At 44.3% G+C, this 17337-nt stretch overlaps 1 protein-coding gene across 1 annotated transcript in view; it reads left to right on the top strand.

Moving 5' to 3' along the window:
• Positions 1-5554: 5554 nt before the first annotated feature.
• Positions 5555-17337, top strand: part of LOC115137933 (phosphofurin acidic cluster sorting protein 1-like) — a 101474-nt gene continuing 89691 nt past the window's right edge. The window contains exon 1 of the mRNA XM_065025360.1: positions 5555-6025. Coding sequence (XP_064881432.1) covers positions 5871-6025 — 155 coding nt within the window. The 5' untranslated portion in view covers positions 5555-5870. The remainder of the gene's footprint in view (positions 6026-17337) is intronic.

The raw sequence follows: 17337 nt of genomic DNA, 5'->3' as shown, positions 1-17337 counted from the left end.
GGTGACCAAGAACATGATGGTCACTCTGACAGAGCTCCAGAGTTCTTCTGTGGAGAATCAACTAAAAAGCCAACCATCTCTGCAGCAGATGGGAGCTACCCCTCAGTAAAAGGCACATGACCGCCCGCATGGAGTTTGCCAAAAGGTACCTAAAGAACTCTCAGACAAACAAGATTCTCTGGTCTGATGGAACCAAGATTGAAGTCTTTGGCCTGAATGCCAAGCATCATGTCTGGAGGAAACCAGGCACCGCTTATCAATTGGCCAATACCATCCATACGGTGAAGCATGGTGGTGGTGGCAACATCATGCTGTAGGGATGTTTTTCAGCAGCAGGGACTGGGAGACTAGTCCGGCTCGAGGGAAAGATGAACAGAGCAAAGTACAGAGAGGTCCTTGATGAAAACCTGCTCCAGAGCGCTTAGGACCTCAGACTAGAGTGAAAGTTCATCTTCCAACAGGACAATGCAGGAGTTGCTTTGGGACAAGTCTCTAAATGTCTTTGAGTGGCCCAGCCAGAGCCTGAGCTTGAAGCCGATCGAACATCTCTGGAGACCTGAAAATGGCTGTGCAGCGACGCTCCACATTCAACCGGACAGAGCTTAAGAGGATCTGCAGAGAAGAATGGGAGAAACTCCCCAAATACAGGTGTGCCAAGCTTGTAGTCTCATACCCAAGAATGAGGCTGTAATCGCTGCCATAAGTGCTTCAACAAAGTACTGAGTAAAGGGTTTGAATACTTATGTAAATGTGATATTTCCGTTATTAATTTGTGAACATTTGTAAAAACCTGTTTTTGCTTTGTCATTATGGGCTAATGTGTGAAGATTGATGAGACTTTTTTTTAATAAGGCTGTAACGTAACAAAATGTGGAAAATGAAGGGGTCTGAAAACTTTCCGAATGCACTGTGTGATATACACTCTAAATATGTTTTTAGAAATATGGTTCGAAAGCAGTCATGTTGAAACTGGATTAGAAAGACCAAATGTGTCTTTATGCGTGACACAACGAACACCTTTCTGAAAAGTAGAGTGCGCTGGAGACATTGGCTGTTGTTGTGAAGATATCATGACGGCAGCGTTTTGGGCTCCCGAGTGGCACAGCGGTCTAAGGCACTGCATCTCAGTGCTAGAGGCGTCACTACAGTCCCTGGTTCGATTCCAGGCAGTATCACAATCGGCCGTGATTAGTAGTCCCATTGGGCGGCGTGGCCCGTCATTGTAAATGCAAATTTCTTCTTAACTGACGTGTCTAGTTAAATAAAGGTTATGATTGATAATAGAGAACCCTTCCATGAATAATCTGTTAGACAACACCCGGATGGAACACAGTGTGAGTGTTAATGCTTAGCCACGGGGCCAGAGAATATGCAGATATCTGTAGAGCCACACATGAATGAATGTCATCCTAACTGCAAGTATAAAGGCTTTTTATGATTATACCATCATCAGTGACTCTCATTGACCCGTTTAATAAACATGTCCTTGTCTCCCACTCACATACACTACATGACCAAAAGTATGTGGACACCCGCTCGTCAAACATCTCATTCAAAATCATGAGCATTAAAATGGAGTTTGTCCCCACTTTGCTGCTATAACAGCCTCCACTCTTCTGGGAAGGTTTTCATCTAGATGTTGGTACATTGCTGCAGGGACTTGTTTCCATTCAGCCACAAGCATTATTGAGGTCGGGCACTGATGTTGGCCGATTAGGCCTGGCTCGCAGTCGGGGTTCTAATTCATCCCAAATGTGTTTGATGGGGTTGAGGTCAGGGCTCTGTGCACGCCAGTCAAGTTCTTTCACACCAATCTCAACAAACCATTTCTGTATGGACTTCACTTTGTGCACGGGGGCATTGTCGTGCTGAAACTGGAAAGGGCCTTCCCCAAACTGTTGCCACAAAGTTGGAAGCACAGAATCATCTAGAATGTCAATGTATGCTGTAGCATTAAGCTTTCCCTTCACTGGAACTAAGACTAGCCTGAACCATGAAAAACAGCCCCAGACCATTATTCCTCCTCCACCAAACTTTACAGTTGGCACAATACATTCGGGCAGGTAGCGAACATGTTTCCACTTTACACCACCCCAGCCAACGCTTGGCATTGCGCATGGTGATCTTAGGCTTGTGTGCGGCTGCTCGGCCATAGAAACCTGAATCCACTAATTTGAAGGGCTGTCCACATACTTTTGTATTTATAGTCTCTCTTTGAATAGATCCAGTGCTTGACTTGGACTGAAATAGGTGGTGGTACTATTTACATTTAGGGGCAGGAGCTCCACAATACTTTTGAGCTTATATTCTATAAGAGGAAAAGGCACTGAAGCAATAGAACATTTTCTGTGCCGGTACTCCACTCCGGTGAGCTCCTTCCCACGCCCAGCATCATTGACTAGGTTTCCTTACCACTTATTGGCAATCTGCTTCTGCATGGCAGGCGATACCAGTGCATCAAGTCTGAAACCAACAGGCTCCTGAACAGCTTCTATCCCCAAGCCATAAGACTGCGAAATAGCTAACATAATGGCTACATGGACTGTCTGAGTTGACCCTTGTATTTTATTCGATTTTCTGCACTGTCTCTATACACACTCACACACCCCAACACACACATAACACGCACACACATTTATACTGACTCTACACAAATGCTCACATACATTCATCATTTACACTGCTGGTACTCTGTTTATCATATATCCTGATGCCTAGTCACCTTACCGCTATACATATCTCCCTCTATCACTCCAGTATCCCTGCACATTGTATATATGGTATTGGAACTGACCCTGTATATAGCTTCTTACTTTCTCATGTTCTTCTTATTTCTCATTTGTATATATTTTGTGTAGTTTTGTTCTACCTTATGTTATTTTTAGTGTTACATTGATATTGATTACTACATTGTTGGGTTTAGATCTTGCAAGAACGGCATTTCACTGTACTTATGCACGTGACATTAAAGCTTGAAACTGATGTCGTCATGATAACAAGCGGAGCGGTGTAGTGGTGCCTGGAGAAATGGGTATACTCTCATTTTTCCTCAATATTTTTAAACGGGCCGTCTGGAGGAGGAAAGGCGCACTGTGTGAATTTTTTTAATGAGAAATAGTGACATACCCTCTGAATGACCTAACATGATCAATCCTATATTGGTCTTACAGTCAGGCCAACCCAAGCTGCACTGTGCAGTAGGCCAATAGTAGACCAACTATTGAAACAGATAAACTGCGTCAGAAATTCACCGGTTTCAGATTTTCAAAGTTATTTTTATTTTTTTACAGAAAAATAACAAACTTGTATTTTCTAAGAGTCCATAACAATGCTTAAACCACATCAGGAGACCACTTTTGAATTAAGACATTTTTTTGGGGGGGGTTACCCTTTCATTCTAGCGTAAGGGCACCTAGCTAGCGCTACTGCTTGATTAGTGGTGTTTCTGTGGCACATGAGATTGTGTTTGCGAAAGAAATTGTCAATGGGTTGACGCAAATAATCATGATATCATTCTGACAGGTAGGCATAGGCTACTTTCTAGCTAGTTAACATTTAATAGAGATGGTTTTTAGTCAAGCCTTTACATCTACCAGAAAACGGTTAGGCCTATCATTAGCATCGTTATATTTTTCATGTTCAGTAATTGTTTGAAACCTGGACGTTTTACTTCATATTACCTTGCTCCAAAATCCCACCATTGAGACGTGGAGGCAATGATTTTATCTTACTCACATGCGTTCTCCTGTTCTATTAGTTTTCTTTCAACATGCTTTCATTGTCTAGCAGCCAAAGGCATTATCCTAATAGTATTAGCAACCGATGATATTTGTTGTGTCTTTATTTCCCGCTTCTTTCTAACGGATTTTTCTATCTTTGTTCATCAAACCGATTTCGTGTCCGTTGCTCATTTTAGAACAGTTTTCCCGCAAAGGACATTTTGGGACATTCACGCATAGGTCTAATGCCGAGTGTACATGGCTGGTACATTGATGCGCCTAAAATATGAAGAAATAATAGTTTATCAACATTTTAAGTTAAACATTCCGATCTGTTCCACCAGCCGTATGAATTGATACGGGGTATACCTACACTCCACTACTTTGATTCGTATCAGTGAGGATTCCGATGTGAGTATACGCAATGCCCACTTAAAGATAATTGGATATATGGCATATACCTGCTTATACCCTCCACTACACCACTGAACAAGCTCATTGCAAATGACAATTACGCATAGTGAAATTAATGAAAATAAATCCCACTACAAGCTGGTTCAAATCGTGATACGCGTGTGTCTGATTATCAAATGACAACACCTGAGTGATTCATATTCTAACCAGACAGTAGACAGACTAGCCTAAAATGGGCGCCACCCGTCCTTTGCAATAGGGCCTAGATCAAAGCGCAGCACGTGCCCAAATCGCATGGTTAGTGCCGACGCGATAGACATAGCCTGTATTATAGACACCATGAACATTCAATAACTCAGTAATAGGCATGGCCTAAGTCTACCTGAAGTAGCCTAGTACTGTAAGGGGGGGAAGAAGTTAGTCAACATGTGCACAGTGAACATTTCTCAAGGTCGTGTGACGCAACGAAGTTGAGCTCATGTAGGCCTAACCGGTTTTGCATCCTAACATCTTTACTGACGGCGCGATAGTATGTGGAGCCTATAATGGAGAAAGACCGTGAGTCACAAATGTTTACGTCCTAAATGGTACCCTATCACCTATATAAGCTAGTGCACGAGTTTTGACCAGGGCCCATAGGGCTTTGTCGAAAAGTAGGGCACTATGTAGGATATAGGGTGACATTTGGGATGAACAGTTGGCCTATACTATCAGAAGCTAGTACTAACCTGGGCTGAGCTGATTAAATCCCTTTAGGGGTGGAATTTCCCCACTCATTTGTTTTCGAATGGAGTACTTTTAAAACATCTCAAAACTAAATAGAATACCTCTAAGCATGTCATACTGGAGAAATTCCTTGAATTCATCACTAGTCACACCTCTGAGGACAACATTTTTTAAGTTATCCATATGGTTGCAATCGATGAATGAGCTTGGAGAGATGTGCCCTATAAGTAAAAAAAAAAAAAACACAAACAAACATTCACATTGATTGATTAATCAATTTAGTTTTTTGGACTGATAACAAAATACAATTGATTTATATATAGCTTTACCTGAGTGCTAATAATTTCTTAATGAACCAACTTCTAACCTTTTAAAAGCAGAATGTTGAGGGAGGGCTTCTTATTACACTGTCATTATTATGTTCTCATATCTCTCTCTCACTCCCCCTCTCTCTCTCTCTCTCACCCCCCCCCCTCCTCTCGCTCTCTCTCTCTCTCACCCCCTCTCTCTCTCACCCCCCTCTCTCTCTCTCTCTCTCACTCCCTCTCTCTCACCCCCCCCTCTCTCTCTCACCCCCTCTCTCTCTCACCCCCTCTCTCCCCCTCTTTTTCTCTCACCCCCCCCCCTCTCCTGCAAAGGAATCGACGCGTAGGCTACGTCTTTAACAAGAGGCGTAGCTCTTTGCTTATGCATTGTGGTACTTGCCTTGGTTGAGAAATTTTTGCTTCCTGCATACACATCCAGGGACAAGTTGACAGAAAGAAAGAGGGTTCGCTCGCTGTGAAAGCCAGGACATTGACAGTAATGTTACCATCTAGTACAACCAAAATAATAGTTATTCTATAGAGGAGAAGGATTAACTTTCGATTGCACGGACGAACATTTTTACGCATTCACTAGCCAAACTGTTCACGCACACCGTAGGTTTTGCAGCGAAGAGGCAGAGGGAAAAGAAGACAGGCTATTAAACCCGTTCGTTTGAAACCATTTTTTAGCTAACATACCTCCGTGATGTCGGAGCGAGGAGGGCTCCCGCGGACTGGAGGTGCACCCTCCCTGCACGTGCAGCCCTCCAAACCTGTCACGATCACCTCGAATCGCCCGGTCCACATGAACCTCTACGCCACCTGGGAAGTGGACCGCTCTTCGCCAAGCTGTGTGCCGAGGTAGGAGCATTCGAGTATGAGGAGATAGTTGCTTTTCTGCCTGTCTGTTGGTTTCTTGTTTGGTCCGTGTTTACACAAAGTAGCACCGTTTGCAGAAGGCATAAAGACGCCCCCTGTATGTGTTTACTTGTGATTTTACTACCAAAAATGCTCTTACATTCTCTTTAGGTGGTTGACATAGGAGGCATGCATTGTTTTAGGTGTCTGAGCATGATAATGCATTGCCAACCCGCAAACTTGTTGTTGTCTTGTTTACCTGGTCTACCCAGACACGTAGCCATCATATATATAGGCTCGTCCACATTCCACTGAAGAGTCTTCTTGATATTCTCTAACAATGTATATTTGATGTACATTCCCCCTCAGGCACATGGTAGGCCTACTACTAGCTCTGTATGTCTCAGTAGGTCGTGGTATTTAGGGGGGAAGTACCATATCAAATGCATATCAAATGGTCATTCAGGTGACATGGTTTACAGAAGAAAAAACAGTTTTAAAAAACAAACTGTCTGTCTGGATGTATTTCATCCCGTAGCGCAAGGCTTCACCATTTGATTTCGATTCAAATATTGCCGGTGGTTTTAGCAATATTCTACAGTCCTTATCAATTGATGAGGTCGATTTTGCTCTTATAGAATCCTCTTTTTTGAGGGTTTATCCAGATAGGGGAGTGTGTATTAATCCCATGTAATGGAGCAGTAGGAAGAGTGGCCAGGAAAGCACACACCTAACATCGATCCATGCTTATTATGAACACATTCTCAAGATCCCTCTTTGTGTGTGTGTGTGTGTGTGTGTGTGTGTAGGTTAGAGGCCACTGTCTGCATCTTTCTTTCTCTATCTTTCTATCTTTTCATTCCCTCTCTCATTGCTGTACTACAATTTCTTATGCTATATGACACTTGATGTGCTCATTGGTATGTGTGTGTGTGTTTAAACATCTACCCTACCCCCTTCTCAATGGCCATATACAGCTCGTACAGAACTACACTGTCCTAGTAACATAACATTGGCCGATAGAAGGTTCTCAGTGTGGACTAGAGGTAATGCTGCAACCTCTGGCACAGATGTTAAAGTAGTTTGGAACGTACCGTAACCTCCCTCCACAGCTAGCTAGAAATGTCGCCGTTGGAGCCATCCATTTGGAACCTTTTGTATAGTTCAATCGGTTCCCAAGTTGTCAAGCGGGCGGTTACGTGTGTTGGCGTAGCTCTTTGCTCATGCATGGTGCTACTTGCCTTGGTTGAGACGTTTTTGCTTCCTGCATACACATCCAGAGACAAGTTGAGAGAAAGAAAGAGGGAGGTAGAGGACCCTGGTTCAAGCCCAGTCACAAGCAAGTTGAGGGAGGCAATGTTACATGCTAAGCTAGCACACTGACCCTGGCTATATCGGCATAGGTTTGTTACATGCTAAGCTAGCACACTGACCCTGGCTATATCGGCATAGGTTTGTTACATGCTAAGCTAGCACACTGACCCTGGCTATATCGGCATAGGTTTGTTAGCTAAGCTTGACCCTGGCTATATCGGCATGGTATGTTACATGCTAAGCTAGCACACTGACCCTGGCTATATCGGCATAGGTTTGTTACATGCTAAGCTAGCACACTGATCCTGGCTATATCGGCATAGGTTTGTTACATGCTAAGCTAGCACACTGACCCTGGCTATATCGGCATAGGTTTGTTACATGCTAAGCTAGCACACTGACCCTGGCTATATCGGCATAGGTTTGTTACATGCTAAGCTAGCACACTGACCCTGGCTATATCGGCATAGGTTCGAATCCGTTGACACAACCTCTCTCTATCTTTCCCCACGGTCATTCTCTCTCGCTATCTGTTCAATAAAACCTGGAAATCCCTTAAAATATATATCTAAAAAAAGAAGAATCATAGTAACTTCATTACCATATAATAACCATATCATAACCGTAGTGCAGAAACACTGATACCGAGATGCCAGTGCATGAGACAGGACTGGTAAAAGCGTCATCACATTGGGCTTTAGTACTGTGCTTTCTAATGATCCTTTTCAAAAAGCTTTAGAGCTTTGTTCATCTAGAACTAAAGCCTTTGAGTGTGCTTTGACGGTGTGCATTTCAGTATTTTTGTCAAGTGCTTTTTCGGGTTAAGTGTGTAGATGAGTTGTTCTCTAAAATATCCCGTCTGTGTCCTTACGCTGTCACTTTGACGTCCTGTCTCGGATTATTACTAAGGCTAGAGAAGGTCTCGGTTGTTTTGGGAGGTTTGTTGACTATTTCATATTTCAGTGCATAGTGATGTCACCGTGCTGCATCTGCACAGTTTCATGCTTTAGCAGGTCGTGGTCCATCACCCCTTCTTCCATTTCACTGCAGAGAAACAGACCGGGAAGCAGAACTCTGAGAAATACACTCTTTCTTTCTTTCTTTCTTTCTTTCTTTCTTTCTTTCTTTCTTTCTTTCTTCCTCCTTCTTTTCATTCTCTCTTTCCATGAGGCAATCACTGATCTGACGCAATGCAGCCTAGATCGTTAGACTGTGCTAGAGAATCCTGAGTTTCACCTGTCCAATCTTGTCAAATATGCAGGGGTGGAAGTAGAATTCATTTCTTCCTGGTACAGGACCTCCTTTATGTCCTTAAAAAAATGTATGGGCTTGTCATAGTTTTCCATATAGAATCCCTATTCATTCAATAGGATCTCTGTGGGCCTAGTTGTAAATATGTGTTATTTAACTTTTTAAAATGTATTAGCTTTTACTGTGGCATAAACACAACCCTCATCGGATTGTCTAACAATCACTTCAAAGGGCTCCTGTACTAGGCCATGAGGCCAAAATTGTCATTAGGCCAGATTTTATGCGTCCACTGCAGTCCGCGTGCGCCTCGGTGTCGGCCACTCGTCTCTGCCTTGGTGTTCTCATCGAACCACATCGCATTTTGGAGCGCAGGCTTTACCACCAGTTTTCAAGTCCATTCGCTCATTTTTTCAATGCCTCTGACATATTCAAAAGTTGTCTAATAGCCGACAGTTTTCTTGACATTTTGTTTGAATTATTATGAATGGCTCATGTTTTACCGGTACGGCGTAACCCCCGCAATTTATTTAGCTGGGATGCCGTTCTGAAACATACCGCCTTACTTTCACCCCTGGAGATATGGGAGGAGGTAAGAGCCATCACTTGTGTCTCAAGATAGGCCCAGGCTGTCTTGTCATTGTGATTAGTGCAGAAACTGGATCATGAATTTCCTCACTGTAGAGGTTTGTAGCTGTAACCTCTTCCTGTTCCTGTCTACCCACAATTTGCGTGTTGTTTGCATTGACTAAAAGTGCCCTTGTGAGGTCAGTTCCAGAGTCAGCCTTTATTGCCACTTTACCATAGTGAACTATGCTGAAGGGGGAACTAAACTGGTCCTTGATCAGTATACACTACAGTAACCTACTTTCTCCAATTTACCATGTTTCTGCAGCGTCACAATCATTACCAGCGCTTGTCACCAACCATCTCATTTCACAGCTTTTTCTCCTCATTGACTTTCTTCAAACTCACACCCTGCGGGGGGGTGAAACAACATTTATTTTATTCCCAAACCAAATAATCCCAGTGACAAAAATAGCATACCCTTCCTGCAATGTGTTTCAGCTGATCACCACCAAACCTTAAATGTAGCTGTTAATATAGCTCTGCTGTATGTGGCATTGAAATAATGAAACATTCCCATTACTAAGCGTGTTAGTCAGTTGTTGGAGTCAGTTCCAAATTACACCCTTTTCCCTACATAGCGTACTACTTTTTAACAGCCCTATGGGCCCTGGTCAAAAGTAGTGCACTATATAGGGAATAGGGTACCACGTGGGACGTAGGGTGAGAGTTGACATAAGGGGATGGTTGGGATTCCTGCTCCTGCCGACTGAGTTGTTGAAGCACAAGGCCCTGGCATGAACCAAGGGAAATTCCTGTGACTCCAGCCCAGAGGACTGGAACGGAACGGACGGTTGGATGAGTTTTACTGCTGAGCTGTAGTCAACTCTGTCCCTCGTCGTAGCTGGGGCTGGAGCTGAGGTCTGTAGCTGAGGTCTGTAGCTGAGGTCTGTAGCTGAGGTCTGTAGCTGAGGTCTGTAGCTGAGGTCTGTAGCTGAGGTCTGTAGCTGAGGTCTGTAGCTGGGGTCTGTAGCTGAGGCCTGTAGCTGGGGCCTGTAGCTGAGGTCGGAGCTGAGGTCTGTAGCTGAGGTCGGAGCTGAGGTCTGTAGCTGGGGCTGTAGCTGAGGTCTGTAGCTGGGGCTGTAGCTGAGGTCTGTAGCTGAGGTCTGTAGCTGAGGTCTGTAGCTGAGGTCTGTAGCTGGGGCTGTAGCTGAGGTCTGTAGCTGAGGTCGGAGCTGAGGTCTGTAGCTGAGGTCTGTAGCTGGGGCTGGAGCTGAGGTCTGTAGCTGGGGTCTGGAGCTGGGGATAGAGCTGGAGCTGGAGCTGGAGCTGGGGATAGAGCTGGACCTGGGGCTAGAGATGGGTCTGGAGCTGGGGCTAGAGCTGGGTCTGGAGCTGGAGCTGGGAATAGAGCTGGGGCTAGAGCTGGAGCTGGGGATAGAGCTGGGTCTGGAGCTGGGTTGGAGCTGGGTCTGGAGCTGGGACTAGAGCTGGGTATGGAGCTGGGGCTAGAGGTGGGGCCTGGAGCTGTGGGTGGGTCTTGGGTAGTTAGCCTGGGTTGTCACTGTGTATGACGAGTGATACAGTAGCCATGTCCGATTCAAAACTGTTTCTCTAGCATGAGGCAGCTTGATGTACAGGTACCCCGCTGGAAAAGATGCTAGGCTATTGCAGTGATATCCACACCTGAAGCGGTGTCAATGACAAATACTAGCTGAATTAAGTAATATCATGTGCTGTATGCTGCTGCTCCCCTGTGCTTTAATTAACCTGCACCACAACAGTGGGGACACAATAGGGTGTCGGGCTACACTTGACCACATAGTCAGCTCCTGCTTAGCCCTGCCCTCAACACACACACACACAACCGATTAAGAAGGACTGGTGCTCTGCTCGGGGCACTGCTCGCTCTTCCGCTCAGATGAATGGCAGAGAGGTCTGATGTTTCACTTCGCGCTCCACTGTCATTCTCTTCTTCATCCTCTACTCTTCTCTCCTTCGTCCTCTACTCTTCTCTTCTTCATCCTCTACTCTTCTCTCCTTCATCCTCTACTCTTCTCTCCTTCATCCCTCTACTCTTCTGTCCTTCATCATCTACTCTTCTGTCCTTCATCATCTACCCTTCTCTTCTTCATCCTCTACTCTTCTCTTCTTCATCCTCTACTCTTCTCTCCTTCATCCTCTACTCTTCTCTCCTTCATCCTCTACTCTTGTCTCCTTCATCCCTCTACTCTTCTGTCCTTCATCATCTACTCTTCTCTTCTTCATCCTCTACCCTTCTCTCCTTCATCCTCTACTCTTCTCTCCTTCATCCTCTACTCTTCTGTCCTTCATCCTCTACTCTTCTCTTCTTCATCCTCTACTCTTCTCTTCTTCATCCTCTACTCTTCTCTCCTTCATTCTCTACTCTTCTCTCCTTCATCCTCTACTCTTCTCTCCTTCATCCTCTACTCTTTTCTCCTTCATCCTCTACTCTTCTCTCCTTCATCCTCTACTCTCCTTCATCCTCTACTCATCTCTCCTTCATCCTCTACGCTTCTCTCCTTCATCCTCTTCTCTCCTTTATCCTCTACTCTTCACTCCTTCATCCTCTTCTCTCCTTCATCCTCTACTCTTCACTCCTTCATCCTCTACTCTTCTCTCCTTCATCCGCTACTCTTCTCTCCTTTGTTCTCTTCTCTCCTTCTCTCCTTCATCCTCTACTCTTCTCTCCTTCATCCTCTACTCTTCTCTTCTTCATCCTCTACTCTTCTCTTTAAAGTGTACACTCATTCCCTTCCCTCCTAATGGCTGTAAAAGGAATGCTTACATCAGTTCATTGCGTTTAGCTAAAGCTTTTATGGGTAGTGAGCAAGTGTACACTCCTAGGATAAGGTTAGAGAATGCGACTGTATCTCTACTCGGTGTGGTTTGGCGCTGGTGAACAGTAGACGTGATAGGAGACTGTCTGGTTGAGTTTATATCATGTAGATGGTAATGCTGCTGTATGCTGAGATCACTGTTTCCGTTGGGGAAATGTGTCGCCAGTCATTTGACCGGCAGCATTTTAATTTGCCAGACATTTGAGAAATGTACCGGACCCATATGTGTTGGGTGCGTAACCTGACTAGGGCGTCCACCCACGGTGCTCAGAATGACACAAATCACATTTACATTATGGATTCATATTAACAGAGCATGCTCGTCCAGGACGCAACGACGTGCAGTCCTTCTTACCCAATTCTGATGCTCACTTTGAACATGTACTTTTCCTCACGACGTGCAGTCCTTCTTACCCAATTCTGATGCTCAGTTTGAACATGTACTTTTCCTCACGACGTGCAGTCCTTCTTACCCAATTCTGATGCTCACTTTGAACATGTACTTTTCCTCACGACGTGCAGTCCTTCTTACCCAATTCTGATGCTCAGTTTGAACATGTACTTTTCCTCACGACGTGCAGTCCTTCTTACCCAATTCTGATGCTCACTTTGAACATGTACTTTTCCTCAGCCAACAAGAAGAGTAATGAACAGCAAAATCACTAGGTTGTTATTTCAATCTACTGTCCCCCGTTTTAGAAAAATCTACCTATTGTATTTGTATTTATTATGGATACCCATTAGTTCCTGACAAGGCAGCAGCTACTCTTCCTGGGGTCCAGCTAAATTAAGGCAGTTTATACAATTTTAAAAACATTACAACACATTCACAGATTTCACAACACACTGTGTGCCCTCAGTCCCCTACTCCACCACCACATATCTGCAGTACTAAATCCATGTGTATTTATAGTGCGTATGTTATTGTGTGTGTGTGTGTGTGTGTGTCTGCCTGTGCCAATGTTTGTGTTGCTTCACAGTCCCCACTGTTCCATAAGGTGTTTATTTCAAAGTTTTTTAAATCTCATTTTACTGTTTGCGTCAGTTACTTGATGTGGAATAGAGTTCCATGTCGTCATGGCTCTATGTAGTACTGTGTGCCTCCCATAGTCTGTCTGGACTTGGGGACTGTGAAGAGACCTCTTGTGACATGTCTTGTGGGGTGTGCATGGGTGTCCAAGCTGTGTGCCAGTAGTTTAGTCAGACAGCTCGGTGCATTCAACATGTCAATACCTCTCATATATAAAAGTAGTGATGAAGTCAGTCTGTCCTCCACTTTGAGTCATGAGAGATTGACATGAATATCATTAATGTTAGCTCTCCATGTACTTTTAAGGACCAGCAGTGCTGCCCTGTTCTGAGCCAACTGCAATTTCCTAAGTCCCTCTTTGAGGCACCTGAACACACTACTGAACAATAGTCAAGGTGTGACTAAACCAGGGCCTGTAGGACCTGCCTTGTTGATAGTGTTGTTAAGAAGGCAGAGCAGTGCTTTATTATGGACAGACTTCTCCCCATCTTAGCTACTGTTGTATCAATATGTTTGGACCATGACAGTTTACAGTCCAGAATTACTCCAAGCAGTTTATTCACCTCAACTTGCTCAATATCCACATAATTTATTACAAGATTTAGTTAAGTAGTTAGTGAGTGTTTTGTCCTAAATACAATGCTTTTAGTTTTAGAAATATTTAGTACTAACTTTTTCCTTGCTACCCACTCTGAAACTAACTGCAGCTCTTTGTTGAGTGTTGCAGTCATTTCAGTCACTGTAGTAGCTGACGTGTATAACGTTGGTCAGCTTTTCGACAAAGAAACAGCCTTATTCCAAACAGACTGGGACAGTTGTGGGCCATTCATACAAATTCATACAACCTGTAGGCCTAGGATACATATTAAATGTAAAAAGCAATGAGTCTGATGCAACCGATCAGAACGTTCAGCTTAAAATGGTGATAAACTATTATTTCTTCACATTATAAGCGCAGCAATGTGCACAAGGCAGTAGACTACACAGGAATGTTGGTTCCGTGATACACCTAGCGGGAAAACACTGTTGTCAAAAGGGCACTGTACATGCCAGTGGTTTCATGTGACAGAGATTAAAATATATGTTAGAGATTTAGGGGAGATCTAATATGCAACAACTAACATGGGTTTGCCTCCACGGAAATATTTGCCTCCACGGAAAAGGTCTAATTTTGGCTACTTTGAAGCAAGGTAAAACACGCCTCAAAATATGGAGTAAAACATTCAGGTTCCAAACAATTAAGTACACTATATATCAAAAGTATGTGGACACCCCTTCAAATGAGTGGAATCTGCTATTTCAGCCACACCTGTTGCTGACAGCACACAGCCATGCAATCTTCATAGACACATATTGGCAGTAGAATGACCTTACTGAAGAACTCAGTGACTTTCAGTGTGGCACCTTCATATAATGTCACTTTTCCAACAAGTCAGTTTATCAAATTTCTGCCCTGCTAGAGCTTCTCTGATCAACTGTAAGTGCTGTTATTGTCAAGTGGAAATGTCTAGGAGCAACAACGGCTCAGCCACGAAGTGGTAGGCCACACAAGCTCACAGAACGGGACCTCCGAGTGCTGAAGCATGTAGCGCGTAAAACTTGTTTGTCCTCGGTTGCAACACTCACTACCGAGTTACAAACTGCCTCTGGAAGCAACGTCAGCACAATAACTGTTTGTCGAGATCTTAATGAAATGGTTTCACACAAGCCGAAGATCACCATGTGCATTGCCATGCGTCGACTGGAGTGGTGTAAAGCTTTGGACTTGTTCTCTGAAGTGATGAATCACGCTTAAACATCTGGCAGTTCGACGGACAAATCTAGGTTTGGCGGAAGCCAGGAGAACGCTACCCGCCAGAATGCATAGTGCAAACTGTAAACTTTATAGTGGAGGAGGAATAATGGTCTGGGGCTGGTTTTCATGGCTTGGCCCATTAGCTCCAGTGAAGGGAAATCTTAACGCTACAGCATACATTTAAATTCTAGATGATTCCAATGTTGTGGCAAAAGTTTGGGGAAGGCCCTTTCCTGTTTCAGCATGACAACATGACAGTGCACAATCAGTGTGGAAGAACTTGGAAGAACTTGACTAGCCTGCACAGAGCCCTGACCTCAACCCCATCGAACACCTTTGAGATGAATTGGAATGCTGACTGCGAGCCAGGCCTAATCGCCCAACATCAGTGCCCGACCTCACTAATGCTCTTGTGGCTGAATGGAAGCAAGTCCCGTAGTAATGTTCCAACAAGCCTTCCCAGAAGAGTGGAGGCTGTTACAGCAGCAAAGTGGGGACCAACTCCATATTAATGCCCATGATTTTGTAATGAGTTGTTCAATGGCCATGTAGTGTATATGTTTTCAAAATGCATACTGCCTCCAGCTCATACTGCCTCCAGCTCATACTGCCTCCACCTCATACTGCCTCCACCTCATACTGCCTGCCTCCAGCTCATGCTGCCTCCACCTCATACTGCCTGCCTCCAGCTCATGCTGCCTCCACCTCATACTGCCTGCCTCCAGCTCATTGTAAAGTGGTGTGTGACGTGCTGATGCATTTCCTGTTTGAGATGCTTTGGCAGCAGCTCTTGCTGTCTGACAGATTTTCCGCTCAAAGGCTCTGTAATCGTGTGATAAATATGATACAGTTGAAGTCAGAAGTTCACATACACTTAGGTTGGAGTCATTAAAACTCGTTTTTCAACCACTCCACACATTTCTTGTTAACAAAACTATAGTTTTGGCAATTCTGTTAGGACATCTACTTTGTGCATGACAGAAGTAATTTTTCCAACAATTGTTTACAGACAGATTATTTCACTTATAATTAACTGTATCACAATTCCAGTGGGTCAGAGGTTTACATATAATAAGCAATAATCATTTTTCTACGGCTGGCCATGCTTTCCACCTGGCAACTCCTACCCCGGTCAACAGCACTGCACCCCCAACAGCAACTCGCCCAAGCCTTCCCCATTTCTCCTTCTCCCAAATCCATTCAGCTGAAGTTCTGAAAGAGCTGAAAAATCTGGACCCCTACAAATCAGCCGGGCTAGACAATCTGGACCCTTTCTTTCTAAAATTATCTGCCGAAATTGTTGCCACCCCTATTACTAGCCTGTTCAACCTCTCTTTCGTGTCATCTGAGATTCCCAAAGATTGGAAAGCAGCTGCGGTCATCCCCCTCTTCAAAGGGGGGGACACTCTTGACCCAAACTGCTACAGACCTATATCTATCCTACCATGCCTTTCTAAGGTCTTCGAAAGCCAAGTCAACAAACAGATTACCGACCATTTTCTCTGCTATGCATCTCACTGGTCATACCTTCAAGGTCTGCTATGCAATCTGGTTTCAGAGCTGGTCATGGGTGCACCTCAGCCACGCTCAAATGGTCCTGGTTCACCAACTACTTCTCTGATATCTTAAATCCTGCTGTCATCGATAAGAAACATTATACATGTGCAGCTGCTGGTGATTCATTGATCTGGCCAAGGCTTTCGACTCTGTCAACCACCGCATCCTCATCGGCAGACTCGACAGCCTTGGTTTCTCAAATGATTGTAAACTCTCCTTCCAGACCCATATCAAACATCTCCAATCCAAAGTTAAATCTAGAATTGGCTTCCTATTTCGCAACAAAGCATCCTTCACTCATGCTGCCAAACATACCCTTGTAAAATTGACCATCCTACCAATCCTCAACTTTGGCGATGTCATTTACAAAATAGCCTCCAATACCCTACTCAACAAATTGGATGCAGTCTATCACAGTGCAATCCATTTTGTCACCAAAGCCCCATATACTACCCACCATTGCGACCTGTACGCTCTCGTTGGCTGGCCCTCTCTTCATACTCGTCGCCAAACCCACTGGCTCCATGTCATCTACAAGACCCTGCTAGGTAAAGTCCCCCCTTATCTCAGCTCGCTGGTCACCATAGCATCTCCCACCTGTAGCACACGCTCCAGCAGGTATATCTCTCTAGTCACCCCCAAAACCAATTCTTTCTTTGGCCGCCTCTCCTTCCAGTTCTCTGCTGCCAATGACTGGAACGAACTACAAAAATCTCTTAAATTGGAAACACTTATCTCCCTCACTAGCTTTAAGCACCAACTGTCAGAGCATCTTACAGATTACTGCACCTGTACATAGCCCACCTATAATTTAGCCCAAACAACTACCTCTTTCCCAACTGTATTTAATTTATTTATTTATTTTGCTCCTTTGCACCCCATTATTTTTATTTCTACTTTGCACATTCTTCCATTGCAAAACTACCATTCCAGTGTTTTACTT

Source organism: Oncorhynchus nerka, linkage group LG12 (genome assembly GCF_034236695.1).
Source record: "Oncorhynchus nerka isolate Pitt River linkage group LG12, Oner_Uvic_2.0, whole genome shotgun sequence".
Lineage (NCBI taxonomy): Eukaryota > Metazoa > Chordata > Actinopteri > Salmoniformes > Salmonidae > Oncorhynchus > Oncorhynchus nerka.
The sequence above is the reverse complement of the archived record's forward strand: the minus strand, read 5'-3'. Positions and strand labels throughout refer to the sequence as shown.